Source organism: Lepidochelys olivacea, assembly GCF_965140295.1.
Source record: "Lepidochelys olivacea isolate rLepOli2 genome assembly, chromosome: 5".
Taxonomy (NCBI): Eukaryota; Metazoa; Chordata; order Testudines; family Cheloniidae; genus Lepidochelys; species Lepidochelys olivacea.
The window spans coordinates 120344330-120364757 of NC_140415.1; the positions used below are offsets into that span (position 1 = coordinate 120344330).

General features: G+C 44.8%; 1 protein-coding gene across 1 annotated transcript in view; it reads left to right on the forward strand.

The window, feature by feature from the left end:
* Window positions 1-552: 552 nt before the first annotated feature.
* LOC311520606 (E3 ubiquitin-protein ligase Topors-like) overlaps window positions 553-20428 on the forward strand; it is a gene marked incomplete at its 3' end in the record, with an annotated part of 131783 nt that continues 111907 nt past the window's right edge. Inside the window, exon 1 of the mRNA XM_084628157.1 lies at window positions 553-627. Within this exon, the coding sequence (XP_084484283.1) occupies window positions 576-627 (52 nt within the window). The 5' untranslated portion in view covers window positions 553-575. The remainder of the gene's footprint in view (window positions 628-20428) is intronic.

The window sequence follows — 20428 nt, forward strand, 5'->3', positions numbered from 1 at the left end:
CCTGCCTACACTGCAGAGACAATTTACTTCTGTAACTCTTTTATATTGTCCTAGCACTATTGCACTGTTGTGAATGCCTACGAACTCTTAACCTGATACAAACAGCTCCATCTTCAGGGTGCTGGAGCAGCCTCAACGGTGAGGCATGGGCAGAGGTAGCTTTCTACCACCTTTCCAGCAACCCTGGTCCTCAGGTCAGCCACTGGGTTAATTTAGAACAGCATCAGAGCTGATTTAAATAACGTTGGCCCATGAAAGCTTTCTACAGGTCATTACGCTGCCTGGGGACTGCTCACTCTGGTCGCACCATTTCCCCTATGCCCCCAGCCTCTCCACCTTAGCTAGTGCTTTAGCACAAATGCTCTTCTCTGTAACTCTGACGGTTGTGGAATGATTTCCCCTTTCGATTAAGAGTGTTGTGTAAAGAAAGGTGCGCTCTGCTGATGTCCCTGTTAAAGTACTGTTCAGCCGCTGAGGTCACAGCAGCTGATTGCATTCTTTCCCTCTGCAGGTGAGGCAGAATGGTATGAACCCAGTCTTGGATACTGAAGAAGCACTCGGAGGGCTTCCCTAGAATGAGTGACCTTGAGCTGAAGGAAGTAGTGCCGCCGAAGATGAAGGAGGGAAGTAAGACAAACATTACTGGAGGCTAAATTCTTCCGATCCTGACAATCTACTCATATAAGCAGGATGTTCTGCAGTTGTCTGCAGTGCACAGGAACAATGTAACTTAGCTGGCATGCTGCCCTTGCTTTTAGGGAAATCTGCTTTGGCAGATCTGGCTGTAGGTGCCAGATGTGGAGTGAGGGATAATTCCATGTCTCGGTGGATTAAGCTAGTTAGATCCGATTGGCCAAATTCATCCCTGATGTAACTCCCTTCACTTCAGTGGCATTACCTCAGGGATGAATTTGGTTCGATGTATCCATTTAAATCCATACTTTGCCCTAATGTGTCTTTTCCCCTCTGTATACTGTATGCCTTATTCTGGCTTCAGACACTGAGTGGGTTTTCTAGTGACCCAAAGTAGCACTGGACTTCTCTGAGGAAAGAAAATGCATCTGGCATTTCACTGAAAACCAAGACTCAAAGCTTCCTTGAGTATGCTACGTTCATTCCTATGGCAGGCACATTTGCCTTCTGTCAAATGCCATTTGTTTGTCTACAGTTTCTTTTCCTATCAGATCTAGCACCCCAGAGGAGACCACACACTCTATTAGCTGGACAATAATTTTGATGGCAGAAGCAATGGCTCAGAGGCGGACTGCTAATACGTAGTGTGGATGATTAGTAAGATTGGGCTAGAGATGGTAAGGTACAGCCTACACTGAAGGGGTTCCACTTGCATTTAGGGGCTGATTCAAATTCTGCTGAAATCAGTGGAAGGATTCCCAGTGATTTCAATGAGCACTGGATCAGGCCCTTACCCCTGTCAGTAGGAGGTTGTGATTTGATAACTCAACTCTTAAGAGGGGATTTTTATTTTCCATCAGATCACAATGGTACTGTCCTATAATCCACTCTTTCCACTGCCCTGTGATGTCTTTCTCTCTTCAGTGATTATTGAGCTCAATGTCAACATTAATGCTCTCCTTTGAGGATATGCTTTGTCAGTGGTGAGCCTTACTTGAGCTGTTTCTTTCCTCCTGTAATGGGGTGGTCACCCCGCTCCTGCCGGAAGGGGATAAAGAAGCTCCGGAGATGGCTGCAGCGAGGAAAGCTGGGCTAATTGGGAAAGCAGCCACAACTGCAGTACTTATTAAAAAACATTCCAGGGAGTAATCCTGTCCTGGCAGAGAGATGGACTACTTTACCTAACAGGTCATTTCCATCTCTATGGGCAGTGATTTCTATCTCTTCCATCAGCAGTGCCGTGATACTCTCACCACACCGCTTCTATTCACTAGTAAAGATGAGGGCAAGGACACTTGAGACACACAAGTAACTGCACCCTTTCCTATCAGTACACCAGCACTCCACTGCCAGTGGCTAAACTAAAGTTCACTTTCTCCGTCTTAAGGAGTCTTCCCTCTCGCTGCCCATGGTACCACATCCTCAGTGGCTAGCAGGGGAACCAGGTCCATCCTGTACTCCAGGTTCTGGCTCAGGCACCCTCTAGTCCACTGCCAAGGTCTGTTTCCTTCTAGACCTTACTCCTTTCCCTGAGCCCTTTCCTTACCTTCTGGCACTCCCCTCACCCTGCCTCCCAGCTCACTCCTCCAAGGGAGTAACGATAGACTACCTGTCTCTGGAACCTCCAAACACGCCTCTCATGCAGTGACTGTAGACTTTCCCAGCCCCCCACTCTGCTTCCAATTTTCTGTCTTTATACATCCAGCCCAGTTCATTCCTCCCCAGCTGAGCTCCCTCACTGCGCCAGTGGATTGCTTAGCCACCTGATTCCTCTTAGTTGTGACCCATCAGGTTAGTTAGCCCCCTTCTCAGTCTACAACAGCTTGTGGAGCAAGAGGAGGGCCGCAGACCCAGAGAGAGAGAAGAAGAGAGATGGCGTGCAACTATGGGAAGGGACATTCACCTCAAGAAGCTAATCTTCAGAATGGCCAGTAGGAGGCGCCATCCTAGCAGTGAGTTAAGCACCCCCCATCATACCCTGGTGACTGTGACTATCAGCACCATGTCATGTTGATACCATATTTGCACCTAAATTATGCATAGAGCACAGATCCCAGGACTGGAGCTTGGTCTGGGGTGTGGGTGGTTGATGTGTCTAGGGGGTACACTTTGACTAGCTCTAATATGCCCGTAAAGAGGAAGTAAGGCTCCAGTCCCATTCCCATGTGTAGCTTCCCTGCATTACGATTACACGTGCGATGAGGAGGAGCAGGTTCTAAACAGCTGTCCTCTGCATGCTGGTAGGGTGGACAGGAAAGATTTGGAGAGGGGCAGGGTGAGCTAAGCCTTGATTCTGTACCCTCTAAGGCACAAGCCAGAGTAGGCTGTTTGGTGCTTGGTAAGGGGCGTCGTCTTAGCGAATGTGCAATGTGCCTCAGGTGGCACATGACCAGGATTCATCACCAAATTTGGTCCACTGGTTGGATCATTAGCTTGCCTGGCCTGGGCCGGATACTGATGGGAATTGCGATGTGAATGCTGATCCATCCCCTGTAAAAGGGGCTGTGGAAAATTTCTGTCTGACACAACCGTGGAGCAAGGGAGGAGATGGAGGGGGAAATGTGACCCTAAGGGTCTCTTGTAAGTGTGGTGCAGCTATTCACCACCACTTCTTAGGTTTGCCAGGCATTCTGTTTTCCACCGGAACACCCGGTCAAAGAGAGACCTTGGGAGCTTTGGTCAGCACCGCTGACTAGGCTGTTAGAAGTCCGGTTGGCAGTGTAGCGGGGCTACGGCAGGCTCCCTGCCTGCCGTGGCTCTGCAGAGCTCCCAGAAGTGGCTGGCATGTCCCTGTGGCCCCTAAGCTCAGGGCGATCAGGGAAGCTCTGCGTGCTGCCCCTTCCCCCAGTGCTGTCTCCTCAGCTCCCATTGGCCGGGAACCATGGCTAATGGGAGCTGCAGAGGGTGTGCAGAGCTGCCTGGCCACACCTCTGCCTAGGGGCCGGACATGCCAGCTGCTTCCAGGAGTTGTGTGGAGCCAGGGCAAGCAGGGAGCCTGCCTTAGCCCCACTGTGCTGCCAACTGGGAGCCACCTGAGGTAAATGCTGCCCAGCTGGAGCCCATACCCCAACCCCCCTCCTGCATCCCAACCCCCTACCTCAGCCCTGAGCCCCCTTCCGTACCCTGAACCCTTCATTTCTGGCCCCACCTCAGAACCCACACCCCCAGCTCTCATGGCCTCCTGCACTTAGTGTGACCAGACAGCAAGTGTAAAAAATCGGGACGGGGGTGGGGGGTAATAGGCACCTGTATACGACAAAGCCCCAAATATTGGGACTGTCCCTATAAAATCAGGATATCTGGTCATCTTATCTGCACTCCAACCCCCTGCCCTAGCCCAGTGAAAGTGAGTGAGGGTGGGGGAGAGTGAGTGACTGAGGTAGTGGGGCTGGAGTGAGTCGGGGTGGGGTGTCAGAGAAGGGGCCAGGCCAGGATAGGGCAAGGGTGTTCAGTTTTCTGCAGTTAGAAAGTTGGCAACCCTACCCCTTCTATAGGGCTGTGCCTAAAGATACGACCTAGCCCTGTATATTTTTTTGTGAACCTATTTGTGCTCCTAGCCCCCTTAAGAGTTTTTGAAAATCCTACCCTTAACTATGGCTCTGTGGCAGGACTGCAAAGTGGTTGCTGCACTGGCTGAGATGAAAAGGTTGCTTACCTAAAACAGACTGGTTCTAGTACCTATAAATGGGCCCAGTGCAACCACCAGTTCAAACTGGCGTTATCAAAGTATCAGTCATAGCCATCAGGGGAGGCCTTCCTCGGTGTTTCATCCAAGGATCCTACAGTCTCATAAGTTAAAGGCTTTGACAAAGCCAAACTGCCAAATTATAATGAAAATTATATTAACTATTGATTCTTTGTATTATGGCAGCACCTAAAGGCCCCAGTCAGGACCAGGCCCCATTGTACAGAACCTAGCACACTCTCAAAGCAAGAGACAGTCTCTGCTCTGAAAAAGTTAGTCTAATCTGAGCCAAGTTGCAATAAGTCTCAGTGACAGAGGGGAGGGAGGGAGGCAGGAGAAGAGAACTGAAGATAAGATCACACAGCTATATAAATAGCTATTGCATAACTTGTGGTCCCTGATGTTTTGTCTTGGGGATTTTTTAATTGGCTACCCCCGGCTGATCTAGTACCAACCCGACATGAGCTGGATGATTTCTTGTAGGTGTCACAGCAGAGGTAGAACATGAGGATGTGAAGGAGTGGGTCGTGGTCTAGTGTAGTAATTCAGAGGCACTGTGTAATTCATGGACACTATGGAAGGAAGGACAGAGGTGACTCTGGGAGAACATAACAAATGGATGGACTGTTGAAGGAGCAGAGGAAACAGGCAATAAGGGAAAACATGTGGATAAGGGAGGAAGGGCAGAGGTGTAGAGGGCCTTGAAGAGGTCAGGAAGCTTCAGCTCTACTCACTGAAGATAAGAGACAGTGGAGGGATTCAAAGAGGGGAGTGTGGTCAGAGCAAGACCCAAAGGAAGATGATGCTAGCCACCATGTTTGGAGTAGCCTAGAGGGGAGTAATAAAGGCCAGAGAAAAGAAGCGTTCATTAGTCAGATGGGAGAAGGTGAGGCCCTGAACTAGAGTATTAATGTTGTGGATAGAAAAGCAAGATTGAATTTAGGAAATGCCCTGGAGGGGAAAGAAACAGGAATTGTACTATGCCTGGATGCATTGGGCAAGGGAAAAGAGATCCTGCAGGTTATGGGCCTGAGCGACCGGCAGGATGGTGGTGCTGAGACCAGTTACAGAAAGTGAAAGACAGAGCAAGGGAAGGAACATAAGTTCAGTTTGGGTCACATTAAGGTTAAATTACAGCAGGACATCTGGCAGGAGATTGCAGAGAGAAGATGAAATGGAGACATGTCTGGAGTTAAGCCTGCTTATAGAAATGTATGCCAGACTGCATGGGGCATTCAGTACAGCAAAAACTTTCAAGTAACCTTTTACAAAATAGTTTTCTCCTCTGTGAAATGCGCTGGCCCTTCCTGGTTTATCAAAGAGATTCCAAAATGCATCTTTCTGTGTCATGCTGGCTTGATCAGTTCTGGGACACTTTATTAAAGACTTCAAAAAAGTTAGCCCTTGTTGCTGTGTTGAAATATGGAGGGTTGTAGTCGGCCAGCTCTCCGCCTGCGCTTGGCTGCCGTCTGTCCCTTCAGAACACCCACTCCTGCTCAAGCTCAGTAGTTGAGCTCACTCCTGGAGTCCTTTCTGAGTCTAATTATCTCCTGTCCTTGGCACTGGGCACCGGAGAGCAGATATCCGGAGCCTCCTCTCAAGGCTGCAATGTCTGTCTGCTGAAAACCAAGAAGGTGGAGGGGAGGAGAGGAGGGAAGGAAAGGTTAGTCACTGCCTTGGGCTAGGTTCCTCTGGATACTGGGCCTTGTCACAGTCTCTAGCAGCCTCTCTTCTTGGGCCAACTTTTCTTCCTTGCTCTGTGGCCAGCTTCAACTTTTTAAGCTCCCCTCCTCCAGGCAGAACATGCGCTACAGGTAACTGGCATGGCCTGAGTGCAGGGGTGCTCGCTGTCAGAGGGAAAGGAGGTGTGCCCCGTCACAAAGGCACTTTTCTGCCACTAGCATTAACTCAATTGTCTTTGTTAATTTTGCTTTTACCTTCAATTCGGATTTGGTTGAATACTGGACCAAAATATTTGTTGAAATTATTCATCAACTAGTATCTGTCCACCTCTAATGTCCTTTTCTCTGCAGGACAGTACCACATTTTAAAATTATTTCTCAGCCTGGCTTCATGAATTGAACTTAAATCTTGCGTTAGCAATGTCAGTTGTGGCTGAGATTTCCCATGCCCCAAGAGTCTCATAACTGTATTTCCCACAGCAATGGCAGACACATCCCTCAAGTACTGGGGGACAAATTCACTGCTGGGCCTTCAAACTTCTGCAGACAGAGACCTCAGTAGAGGGCCAAAGAAATAGTCCACTGGGAGCAGAGATGTTCCGATGGGGTAAAGTGGCCACAATCCCCACTCCATTTGAATGGGGCCTATAGCAGCCAATACAGCCCACAAAGTCCCTTGGCGTGGCTAGGAATGGAGGGCCACCAAGGAGGAGATGGGAGGTATTGATTCAGTGCAACCCTTCAACAGCGTGTTCGGACAAGCTCCTAGGATGAGGGAGATGAAAACTATTGCATTTTTGCTAGTGTGGAAAACCCAGGGAGAGTGAGGAGCTGGAAGCAACCTGGCCTGCCTTCTGACTGGATGAGTCACCCCATCCCTGAGGCTGCAGGGAGGTCAGTCTGAGGTTGAATTTACAGCTCATGCTCTGGTTTCAGGTTTCATGTCCCTGAGACGTTAAAGGGAATAGTATACAGAAACACAACACTACACTTGTATAGAGGGGCTGGGGAGGTTGATGCTGAGGTTGCTATTGAAACTATTACTTGGAATTTACTGTCTTTTCTGCATGCTTAGTGAAGTCTCAACTACAGTGTTGCATTAGCTCTTTGCTAAGACCATTCTCCAAGGCATAGTGGGTTAAATACATTTCATAATGGTTGATCTTGCTTCAGAATAAAATCTTTGCCCAATTTTTCCGTAATGGGTGGGGTGCCTAAAATCAGGGCCCTACATGCTTAATCATAGTCAATGATATGTTTGTCAGTGGGAACTGCTGGACACTCATCACTTTTGAAAATTTGCTCAGGTACCTCAATATGTGGGTTAAGGAGGTTAATTTGAGGTGTCCAGATTGTAAGAGCTTGGCATTTCATCTTTTTGTAACTAATTCCAATTTCTAATTAAACTTTCCTATGTTGCAACCAATAGCTGGCCTTTTAAAAATTCTAGTCAGAAAATGTCATGCCCTATCTGTTCTGGAGATCCTTGGTTTCTGTTGATATATGGTATAGAGAAGGACTGGGTTCAGTGGAACCCAGGTCAATGCAAATGTGCGTGTGCAGAATAAAGCATTGCTATGAACCTGTGCTGTATGAAGATAATGTTTTAGCTCTGACTTTTTTAGGTGGGTGGTGAGTTTTCAAGTGTTGCTATCTGTCAAATGAAGAGATTTGGGAGGGTTGCTGTAGGTGGAACCATCGCCACATAAAATATACAGTCCCTCATAAAGGTATTTATATGCTTATTTGTTTAATCACTAGTGACAATGAGAGAGAAAGAGTTGGAATTTTTAGTGACAGTATTAGCCATTCTGCAGAATTAGTACTGATATTGGTTATCCCCATTTACAAATGCACTTTGAAGAATTCTTGATGTGTACTATCTCTGCAGAGACTTGCCCAAAGTTTGAAATGACAGCATTTATTCTTATATATATTTATAGCAAATACAATAAAAAAAATCTTTCTGCGGCAATTTAGTATCCTTTTATCTGTAATCACAAAGCAATCCCTTTGACATGACTGAGTAGGGCAGTTACTGTGTAATCCTATGAAAACTTCTCAATCAATGATAAATAGCGCCCTACCAAATTCACAGTCCATTTTGGTAAATTTCATGGTCATAGGATTTTAAAAATCTTAATTTTCCTGGTTTCAGCTGGCTGGGGGTGGGTTAGGGTTAGGGTCAGTGAGCCTGATTCTCATTTACACTAAGGCCACACTATACCATTCTGTTAGTTTAAAGGGGACCTAAAGAGCACAAACATAGTTCTCGTCCATCTAAAGGCCCCTTTACGCTGCCAGAATGTCAAAAGGAGCCTTAGCGTAAATGAGACACAGGACAAATATGTGGATTCATGTTGCACGCTCCTTCTAAGGGCTTCCTGACCAAAGGGTCAGCCTGCTAAAAAGTGAGCGGAAGAGGAGTGACAAGCATACTAGTCACAGTAGCTGTGTGTGTGTGTGACTTGCAAGGGGGGCTGCAGTATTGTGACACATGCTGTCACATCCTAGTAATGAAACCCAGAGTCCCTTACAGCATCGAGTTGTCAGCTACCAAGCAGTGGATTGTTCCGGCAGCTAGGGATCACTGGGGTATAGCAGCACTCAAGCCACGCCCCCTATGCTGAAGGGCAGAGAGGAGGATCAGCTCCAAAATACCTGAGGATTCTCCCAGGCTGGAGACTTCTTCCTGTGGGCCATTTAACCCGGCTTTATGGCCTCTTTACATCACTGGTGCAACACGGAGGCCTCAGCTAGGCCAATGGGCTGGCCATATGCTTTTAGCTCTTCTAAGCTGCACTTCTGAAGACTATTTGGGAAACTTCCCATTCCTAGCAATATCTCCTAATCCTTTATTTTAAGAGGTTCAAAACCAATTGCTGATTCCACATTTCCTAGTCCTTCCTTTTGTTGGAAGGCAGCAAGGTCTAGTCTGGTGATTCAAGAACAGAACTGTGAGTCAGGAGACTTGAAAACAAGTCCTGGGCCTGCCATATACTTGGCAAATCTGGGTAACTCACTGAATTTCTCTGTGCTTCAGATTTCCCAATCTAAGAAATAAAAATAAAAATACCCACCAGTACAAAGATCTAAAGATTGGGTTGCCCTAGTCATGTGGTTTAGAGCTAAAATGACCTACCATGCAAAATACAGAGATGCATATTTGTGCAGTGGAAGATTTTTCAAGGGGTACTGAATCTTTAGAACTCAGCACCATGCCTATTAAACAATCCTCTGGAGAGAAAGTTGAACAAGCCCCTGGAAATGGCCCTGCACTTGACTACATGCAGAGACTTTTAAAATAAATCCGTCACTGAGATGATCAGAGCTTCCCCCAAAGAGCACTGAGTCACTTCTTTGGACTGGGGCTTGCTGTACTCTGCCTCTGATCTGACAAGAGAGATACCAGAGCAGCAGTGCAGCATGCTGCTAAGTGACATGCTGTTACCTCAAAGCTCATGAAAAGTTGTGTTGGGATCCAAAAAGGCACATTCCCTATTGTAACAAGAACCACTTGTCAAAGTTTGGTACATGTTAGTTTCTTTCGCATGAGCTATTAACAGTGATACAGTAATAAAAAGCACCGATTTGTATATATAATATTCAGAGAGAGCATGCACCAGATTCTCCTCAGACACTGCCCGAATCTCCTCACCCAGTGTAAATTGGTCCATTACAAGAATCTGGCCCACATTTTTTATTTCTTAAATTTCTACTAATGTCTAGAGGCAAGGCCCTTATCCTTTGTTTTGGGCATCTTTGCCACAAATTACAAATGTAATCAATCAAAATAAAACCAGCAGCCAACTCCATAATGAGAAAATTCAGCAAACAAAACTCCCCACTCCTGCAAACATCAGCCTTATCAAGTGCCTCCATCTTTAAAGGCACCCGTAAATAGATGTCTCTTGTAAGGATGTAGACAAATTGGAGAAAGTCTAGAGAAGAGCAACAAAATTAAAGGTCTGAAAGCATAACCTGTGAGGAAAGACTGGAAAAATTGAGTTTGTTTAGTCTGGAGAAGAGAAGACTGAGAGGGGACATAACAGTTTTTAACTACATAAAACACTGTTACAAGGAAGAGGGAGAAAAATTGTTCTCCTTAATCTCTGCAGATAGGACAAGAAGCAATGGGCTTAAATTGCAGCAAGGGAGGTTTAGGTTGGACATTAGGAAAAACTTCCAAACTGTCAGGATGGTTAAGCACTGGAATAAATTGCCCAGGGAGGTTGTGGAATCTCCATCATTGGAGATTTTTAAGAGCAGGTTAGATGAATGCTGTCCAGGATGGTCTACTCTAGATAATACTTAGTCTTGCCTTCAGTGCAGGGGACTGGACTAGATGACCTCTGGAGGTCCTTTCCAGTCCTGTGATTCCATGCTGCGATAGAGTGCAGGGAGTTAACAGGTGAGCCTGCACTCTGACACCCATTAGTTTCCCCGAGAAAGCTGACTGGGCTAATCTAAAGGTAAGTATTTAAACCGACCAGTAACTGCATGAGCTAATTAGCCCATCAACTCAAGACCAATAAAGAGGCACAGGAAGGGAGTTCCAAAGGGAGGGGAACATGGCTAGCTGAGGTTCAGGTCCTGAGGAGAGGACTGACTGCACGGCGGGTATTGTAAATAGTACTGTTACACAGGACTGTGGAGGGAACTCCAATAAATGGCACAGTGGATACACAGCCAGTGCAGTGTAAGCTGGTTCATGTGGGATTAAAAGGAAGGAGTGGACTGTGATGGGTAAGACCCTTTGGGAACCACCTGATGTGCTGAGATACCAGAGAGTCTACCTGTTCTGCCAGCATAGGCCCCCTTTAACCTGTCTTGCCGAGCCAGGCTGTTAAAACTTCCTCTAATACACACAGGCAGGGCCACACCTAGCTGCAGATCAGCTCTGGGAAGACTCAGCTTAAGGGACTTGCTCCAGCACTCAGATGTCCATCTCCCTTGGAGTACAGACCCAAATGTATATTATGAAATTCGCCCCCTCAATGTGGAGAGAGGTGTGCACACTCCCCTCCTGACCAGTTAGAAATTACAGAAACTGGGTTTAATAATAAACAAAACAAATTTTATTAACTATAAAAAGTAGATTTTAAGTGGTAAAAGGGGTAAGAAACAGAACATAGCAGATTACTAAGCAAATTAAATCAAACTCGCAAACTAAGCTAGTTTTGCTGAAGAAATTGGTTACAAATAGTATTTCTCCCCTTAGATCAGGGATCAGCAACCTTTGGCAGGGAAATCCGCTGGCAGGATGGGTCAGTTAGTTTACCTGCAGCATCCACAGGTTCAGCCGATTGCAGCTCCCCCTGGCCATTGTTTGCCATTCCAGGGCAATGGGGGGTGCAGGAAGTGGCATGGGCTGAAGGACGTGCTGGCCGCCGCTTCCCACAGCCCCCATTGGTCTGGAACGGCGAACTGATCCCTGCCCTAGATATTGTTGTAGGCAGTTTGCAAAGTTTCTGTGGTTCAGAGTTCCAGTTATATTCCTTTTCAGACTGGACCCCCGTCTCAGTCTGGACTCCCCTCTTGCCTTCCCTTTTGCAATCTTTTTTCTTGGACAGACAGGCCATGGAGAGGAAGAGTCCTGTTTGCCTTCCTCCCCACCCTTAAATAGGATTTACATAAAGCAGGAGTCCTTTGTCAGCATCCATGAGTTAGTGGCAGTAGGGAGTGTCCACAGGAAGGCCAAGCTTTTCACAGTCCATTGTCCTCGCTGACTGGCCATTCGCCCTGTCTGGCTTTTCCACTGTTGTACCTAAAGTGTTAGCATTGGGCATCACCCAAAGTAGCATAGTTGAAATACAGATACATAGTCAATATTCCTAACTTCAGATACAGAAATGATACAGGCATACACATTGGATAATCACATTCAGTAAATCATAACCTTTCCAATGATACCTCACATAAGCCATCTTGCGTAAAGTAGACCTCAGTTATGTCACATTCATATCATAAGCATACTTCATGAAGAATATGGAATGACACTTCACAAGTACCACACCCTGCTTCACGTGCCCTCGGGGGCAACAGACCTGGGCTTATTTATGATGTAAGTGTGGAGTAGGTTCCAAAGTAAAAGGCCCCTTATATACAATGCCCTGCTGATTGCGGAAGTATAACATTGTATAAGTATAACGTTGTATAAGGGGACATGCTGGATACAGTGTATACGAGAGGGCATGCCAAAACATGTTACAAAGTATCTGAGGGAGCACACATAGGGACAGTTAGCTTTTGAATGGAGAAGCAATTAAGATAGAGCCAGCACGTCTAAGAAGCAGGCATCAGAATGGAAGGTGTGAAGGGCAATTAGTTAAGTTAACTGGAAGCTGTTAAAGGAGATTGTTAAGGGTGGCAGGTAATTGAAGATACGTGACTGGTTTCAGGGATCTCGAAGGGTGGTGACTAAAATCTTTTTCTTCTTTTGTCTGTAACTTCTCTGTAACTTGTTCTCCAAAAAACTATATAAAATAAAAGACACAAGCCCCACTCGGGGGGCTCACTTCTAAATGTATTAGCAGAGCAGCTTTGCTAATAAAACAGAGTGGTCTGATAAATTGTGAGTCTGAGTCAAATTTTGACATAGACCCCCTCTATTTTAAATCCAGTTCAAGTGCCTGTACTCATTGCAACTGTGGAAGTGTGACCCGGGACAGAGGTGGCCCCTCAAACAGGAAGGTCCTAAGCCACTTGCGGTTTTATAGGTCGATGCACATTAAATGACACCTGCACACTAATAGACAGCCAGTGTGGATACCAGAGAAGCGGTGCCTCTGATCATCCTAAAATGCACATCTTAATATTCTGTACAAGCCAAAATCTTCAGGTTGTCCGCTCTGGGGCCCTACTCCACTTTGACACCCAAAATAACCCACATGGAGTGCTTTAGAAAAGTGGATGATGTTATTGCACTTTACAGATGGGAAACTGAGGCACAGAAGTGTTCAGTGACTTGCTAAAGGTCACCGTATCTGCGCAGGGGATCTGTCAAACTCCCTACTCTGGACCTTGGTCAAGGAGTGCTTTGCTTGTACTTGTGAAGGCTCCAATCCTGTACATCTGGCACACTCAAAACATGAGTTGACTAACAGTAGGGGGTTCTGCACAATCTGGCCCCACCAGCACTTCTGGGTTTTGAGTCTCCTGACTATATTACTTTCTTCTTCAACAATTCATTCTTTCAGGAGACATGACCATAGTAAAAATGGTGAGAGCTTGTTTTGGTTTTTGCTAGCTTATTTAATGATTTTTTTAATTACACGTATACAGAGAATTCAAGGGGAAGAAGTCTCGTGGATAGGGAAGGGGGCTAGAAGTCAGGAATTTTGAGTTCTATTTTAATCTCTGCTATTGGCATGTTTTGTGAACATGGGTCAATCATTCAAATCTCTGTACCTGAATTTATGCATTGGTACAAGTGGTATAAAATAATACCTGCAACAGAGGGATGCTATGAAACTTAACTAATCTCTGCAAAGTAGTTTTAGATCCTTGGAGCTGTATAATTACAAAAAAACCCAAAATGACATTACAGCCTTGAGAGAGTCTATACACAGGATCTATCCAGACTTATGGAAAATAAATGTGTAAAATATGATGCATTTGGTTTTGTTTACCCAAGGCAATACCAGCACTGGTGACCCATTATAATTAAAGGGTTTAGAAAAAATGGCACCAGCTTTCTTAGGAATACTGAAAGGAGAAAATATTGGAAAAGCAATAATAAAAATGTAAAGAGATACATGGTTCTGTCACTCTAAATATGCCCGCCATTTTGCACTTAGCCACTGACCTCGGAAGAGTAACATTTTCACCTACTCAGATACACCAGAGCCACTCTTAAAGTTTAGACTCTTAGGTGAGACAGAACAAAACTCAGATACGCAGATGCTTCTTTAGTTTGTTAGAGATATTTATCAATGTAAGATATTGGGTTAGAGGTTATATTCAAGTAGTGTGGTGTATCTAAGCGGCCCTTGGCTCAGCTGAAGTGGGTGAAGGAAAAATGGCTTTAAGCAATCTTTAGGTCGAACTAATGGTGGGGCTAAAAACATACTGTAGTATACTGAAAGGATTTCCCATTAAAAGGGTAATTATACTTCATGTACTGTAAGTTCTTTCTCCTTTTAAAAAAGCGAAGGTTATGTTAATATGATAAACATCAGGATGGCAATGTAGGATGTTCTGTACAGTGCTTTTCAGACATGGGGAAGATAAATGTATGTGGACGTACCAACTCCATTTCTCCCTGATCTAGTGGTGTTTGAAGACAAACTTTTATGATATGGAAAAATCTTATGGCACCTTAACATGCTTGCTGCAGTGCGTGTATGTCTACTGAAGTGTCAAAACTACCAGATGGCTGGGAGCATACAGTTAAAGTAATCAAAGAACTGACAGGGCAAGTGATCTCAGTTTAACCAAAACAAACAAGCCAGACTGGCTAATCAAGACTAAAGGATTCCTACATCCAAAGGAGGGACAAGCTGTCCTGTGAAGTTCTCGGTGTCATATTTTGCTACAGTGGCAAAGGAAGAACATTTTAAAAGGTGTGAGGCCTAGAACCTCTTGTGTTTATGCCAGTCAGATTTTGCTGCCTAATGTAGCAGTGGCATGGGAATTGATGAGAAACTGAATTTGAGGGTTGGGGGAGGGAAATCACAGGTTGCTACAGGACTGGTGGCAATCATGATTGCTTTGGGCATTTTTTTTTTTTTTTAGTGGGTGAGCGGAGAATGATAGCTATAATCAGATTTTGCTAGCAGAAATTAATTCTAGGTGGAAAGCGAGAAACTTGTAGTAGTTCAATTCCATGGCATGGTTATTAATGGTTGAATTATTTTGTTGCTGCCATCTAGTGATTATAGGCTAAAGTAACAGAATGGAGAATGCAGACATATCACTTTAATTGAGGCAACCTTGTTCACAAATTCAATTTTTATCAAGTTTGAAACTGCCTTCTGATTAACAAACAGGTGTAACATATAGGCAATAAGGGTGATAACTGTTATACTTAGATCTATGGATAAAACAAATCTAATAAAAAAAGAGGACTAACTATAAATACAGCATAGTTTCAATCCATACTGCACATGATTTGCACACACAAGTAGCAGTCTGCCCGTTGTTCAGCAGCCTTGCAACAGCAAAGACAGTGCCACAGTAAAGTCTTATATCACTAAGACTTCATTACTGTTTTAAAATATACCTACAGAAAACATACCATCATACTATCTCTTAAAATTATCAAAGTGAATCAAAGCACATTTGGGGATGCATTATCCTCACTGCTTTTGTTTTGCTTTGCTTGTTCGCTTGCTTAATTGCAAAGTGTCTCATTGTCAATACAGCTCCCTCAGTGCAAATTACCAAGGTCCCACTTAAACCAACAACTGAAAAATAAGTGGACAGCTCTTGACGAATACAGAAGTGGATAGACTTTGGACTCTGAGGATCACATTTAACCCTATTGGGGTCCAAGAAGGAAGGAAGCAGTGACCTTTTGCCCATTATGCACTGTACAGATACTCTTATGGAACTGTCCTATCAAATTTAATACAAAATGGTAAGTTTTCCATAGGTTTGGCACCATCCTATAGAATGTAATAGAGAATTTTATCCCTGCTGCAGAGTTCCATAGATGGTTCAAATAGCTATAGAAAAGATATAATTTCTTAAACTTGATACTCTTTTAGAGTAATTTCACGGAGCTTAGTTTCATCCCTGTTAAGTTTCATAGCACACTTCCAGAAGACACGTTATAGTGTTCTCCTAGTTCAACCATCTTATTAAAGGCTTTGTGTTCAGAGGTTCCCCAAAAGTACAAAAATGGACTTTATATAAAATAGACAAAGACCTTCATATGGTCAGACTTTTCCTCTGATCTCAAAGGGGCAGAGTCACATGGGAAGAGCGAACTTGAAGCCTTCTTACTGGGCAACTGACACAGAAAGAAAAAATGAATGTTTTAACAGTAAGTGCTGGCAATGCTGTCTTTTTGCTACTGTGGAGAAGTTAGACCTTCTTGCCCCATCCTTTTGGAATAAGAGGGGTGTGTGTGTGTGTTGGATTCCACAGGGCTAAAGAACCCGGGCGGGGGGGGGGAGGGGAACTGAAGCAAGAATATATCACAATGCTGGAGTGGTAAAGAACCCTCCAGCTGAACTAAAAGCTCCAGTCTTTCTAGGCTAACAAATGTGTCCCTCCCCCCCCCCCCAGCAAAATGGAAGTCCATAAACCTTCACCCAGGCTTTCACAGTTGAGTTCTCCCTCAAGGATCTTCTGCCTTCTGTGGGGTAGAGCAATGAGTGCTAAACTGTAGAAGAGATCATGCTATCCCTCTTCTGTGAGCTCAAGCCTTGGTGTCCCAGACCAAGCAGTCCTTTGCTCTGCCAGCAGAATATCCTCCTCCCACTTCTCCATCCTCCCAGGGCCATTTCTCATGCTCTTCCCCTCTTCAGTGTACTCCAAGAAACCCTCCAGATGCCAGCCCCAGCTCTGTCTGCCTGAGGGCTCAGACTACATAAACTTTCCCCTTCTGGGGGTTCCTCAGCTTTCAATCTAGAAACTTCTTCCCAGTCCCTCCCCTGTGCAGGCTTCTTCCAAAACCCCTTTTATATGCATCTTTCATTTTAATTAAATGGAAGATAATTATCTAAGTGTCCTAAGCAGCTTTGGAAATCTCAGTGATTATGCAATTAGTATTTATTTGACTCATACCAGTGAAGCAAGAACTAATATAGCAGAAAATATTCTTAGGACAGACAAACTAAAAAGCTAGTATAATTTAATTAAAAATAACATCCAGATGACAACATATTTTACTAGTTGGCTGAAAATTTTCCATCAAAATGTTTGAGGAAAAATGGCTTTTTGACAAAATGGAAATGTTCATGGGAACACTTCTAGTTTAATTGAAACATTTCAGGTTTTTTGGCTAAACAGTTTTTGTTCTCCCAGGCTTTGCTTGCCAAAATGTTTTGGGGATTTTTGTTTTTTTTCTGATGACACCCTAGAAATTTTTTTTTGGACAAAATATTGTCGTTTTCATTTAAATTTTTAACAGGCTAAAAAGGTCCAACCAGTTCTAATTTTTAAATATAGTTCAGTGTAAAAGGACTACAATTGTATGTCATATGAAAGCTAGTATGATTTCATTCAAAAGTCACTTTGTTGTATGTGACAGTTGTTTGTGTACTTCAGTTCAAATAAGTATGCAGTTTTATGTAATAAATCATGTTGTATTTAAAATAGGTCATGTTTGGGGGGCACAGTGGTTTGGTTTTGGTTTTTACTGATTAACAAAAAAACCTCAGCTACAGAGATCTAAAAATGTGGTGGTGTTTTGTAAAGTCTCTCCAGTTCTTAATGGACAAATGTTCATATCCAGAAACTGCCAACTAACTAGAACTAACCAGGTTGTGGATGGGAGGTCAAGGACTGAATAGTTCACGGAGGGTGAACAATTCTCTCCCCGCCGAGAGGTGGACCCTCCGGGTCAGAACTGAGGTACACTGGTGGGAAAGGTTTGCCTTGCTACAGCCTGTGCTCTATCTTTTCCAGGGTTTGACAGTACCTGAAATGAACATTTTCAGCCTGACCCCTCTCACATCCATTAAAATCTCTTCTTTAATACCCTAGTCAGAAAGGGGAAACTCGTACCTTGCCAGCCAAATTGGCTTTAAGACTGCTTTAAGGCAGCCTTAGAGGGACTGAGGACCTACCCCATTATCTCTGATATATTCAAACACGAATGTACAAAAAGGCCAGACTTGTCCATTTTGATGATGTTAACACTGCAGCTTTTTCCCTGGTATTCACCAACAGATGGCAGACACACATAACATATTAGTTGAAAAGATGCTATGTGGCCCATTGAAAACCCTCCTTCTCCAACAACACTTGAAGTGTGGGACTGTAAATCTCTCTGTTTCGCAGTTTCCTTGCTGAAAAGCAGGTGCTTTTCGCAGCGGTAAATTACAATATATTCCCTCACGTGTTAATACTCCAATTGGTATCACTTCCTCCAGTGGGCAGATACAATAAGGAAACAAATGGATGCTGCAGGCAGGGGAATTAAAGGACTCAAACTCCGTGAGGAGAACCTGAGCTGCGCCCACAGAAACTAGGAGCAGACAGGGGTGGGGTGGGGGGGGGGGAGTTTCATCACGAAAGCAAGAGCATCCCAGGGAAAGTGGGAGATTTAATGACTCTGGGTGTAGCATTAACTGAGGTGAAACTATGCATTCAGGGAGTGGGTAAACCAGTGCTTAATTTGTGCCAGGGCTTACAAAGGCCTAAGTCCCGGCACCTCAGGGCTTACCGTGTCCGTTAGGAAAGTAAAAAAAAAAAATTGTTTGAACTCTAGCACCTCTTACATTACAAATTAAGCACTGGGGCAAACCTCACCAGAGGGGTGAGTACGCAATGCAGCGGTCCCAGTTCAGGGAGTCTATATGTTTGCAATGCTGCTGTGGTACGTTAACGTGTAATTAAATGTACAACTGACCGAGCACGCTCAGGTTTGCTGAGTGGCCTCCACTCCCAGGCTCCATCCTCTTGCATCTGCTCCTCTCCTTTCACACCCCTGCCTGCACTGCTGCTGGGCTCTCAACTGTGCTGGCTCAGCTCTCAGGCAGCCTGTTACCTGGCCTTCCTGCTGTAGCCAGCTCCAAGGCTGCTGCTCTGCCTCACACACAGAGCTCTGGCCCTCAGCCTGATCCCCTCTCGCCCAGGACAGCATTTTCCTTTGCCAATTCTCTAAGCACCAAGGAACCCTCTATTAGGTGAAGGCAAAACAGGCTCCCTGCCTCTCTCCTTCCCAGAGTGACCTATGGTTTAGTCCTTCCCCTTCAGCTCAGTCTAGGGGATTGGCTACCTTGTCATTACATTGTGAGGCAGGTTCTCTGGCCTACCCCAACCTCTTTGTGCCATTCCTGGATGGAGAATTTCCCTGTGGGCACAGGGGTTAGGGAGGTGTGTGCCTGTGGCAGCAAGGAGAGGAGGTGTGCACTTTTACTCTGACACTCTATTTTCCATATATATTAGGTACTGGTGCGGCCACCATTACCCTCCCCACACCTTTGTGAAGTAGGGTGTTCTCACCATTTTACACAGGGGGAACTGAGGTATAGAAAGACCAGGTAACCTGCCCAAGGTCGCACAAAATGTCTCTTGTAGAGAAGGGTCTCCTGAGTCCAGAGCTTCTGCTCCAACCCCTGGATCATGCAGCCTTGCAGGGCCATTGACAGCTGGTGCAACTGAGGGTAACAAGCTACATTAACCTGTGCCAGGGCTGGGGCAGAAAATCAGGGACTGCTCTGCTGTGCTCCTAAAATTTGGCCCTCTGATAATTTCCTCAGCTTCAGACACCTCAAGCCCTGGAAGCTTTGCAGGTAGCTCATAGTACAAAAGTGAGTGCCAAAGTGCACTCGGGTCAGGCAGCTTTAGAAGCTGTGCTCACGTACCCAGAAGGAAAGAGGAAAAAATTGCATTCTTTTTCTATGACCTTCTCAGGCTGGAGGGAGAGATGCAGTGATGAGAGGGGATGCCCCCCAGATACACACTATTACAATACAATAAAATATTATTGTGTTCTCATCCCTGTATACTATCTGGCCAATATATGCAAAAATATATGCTTTGCACTGCAGTCCATCATGTAAGAGTCTTCTCTGGACAAAAAAAAGTCCACTGGTTCTAAAGCTCCTATTCTGGAATCCCAGGAGTCTTATCAAATGCTACAACTCCAGCTGAACAAACCAAACAGCCAAGACAATATCAAATATAGATTGTGTCGTTTATAGACTAAGGTACGAATGTAACTGCAGTACCAGTGTACAATAACTGATCTGTGGTGGTGACGGGGAGTTCAAGTAAAATAGCATGATAAAAATAGCAGTATGATCTATCCAATTCTCTTATAAAGACATTTTTAACTATCTCCACAGTTGGACAGTCGTCTGGCTCTCTATTGCTGGGAATTTTCCAGACAAATGTCCCATAAGAAGAAAAAAGATTACTCAATGAAACAAACCACTAAACCTCATCTCTGAAATAGAGCCTTTTGGACTATCTTGTAAGGCAAGGGACCGCAGTGGTAAAAGAGCTCTACAGTTCACATTGTTAAGGCACTGGCGTGGGACTCAGGTGATCCGGCATCACTTCCACTCTCTGTCAGAGACTTCCTGATTCACCTTGGCCAAGTCATTTAGGCCCAGGTCCTCAAAGGTGTTTAAGATTTCAATGGAAGTTAGGAGACTACACACCTCTGAGGAGCTCAGTTCCCTATTCTGTAAAATCAGGATCATAATACTTCTCTTCCTCACAAGAGGTTTTTGAGGGTAAATTCTTAAGTGTGAGGCCCTTAGATTTCATTTGCTTGTACAAAAATCTTACGTACTCAAGTGGTTTT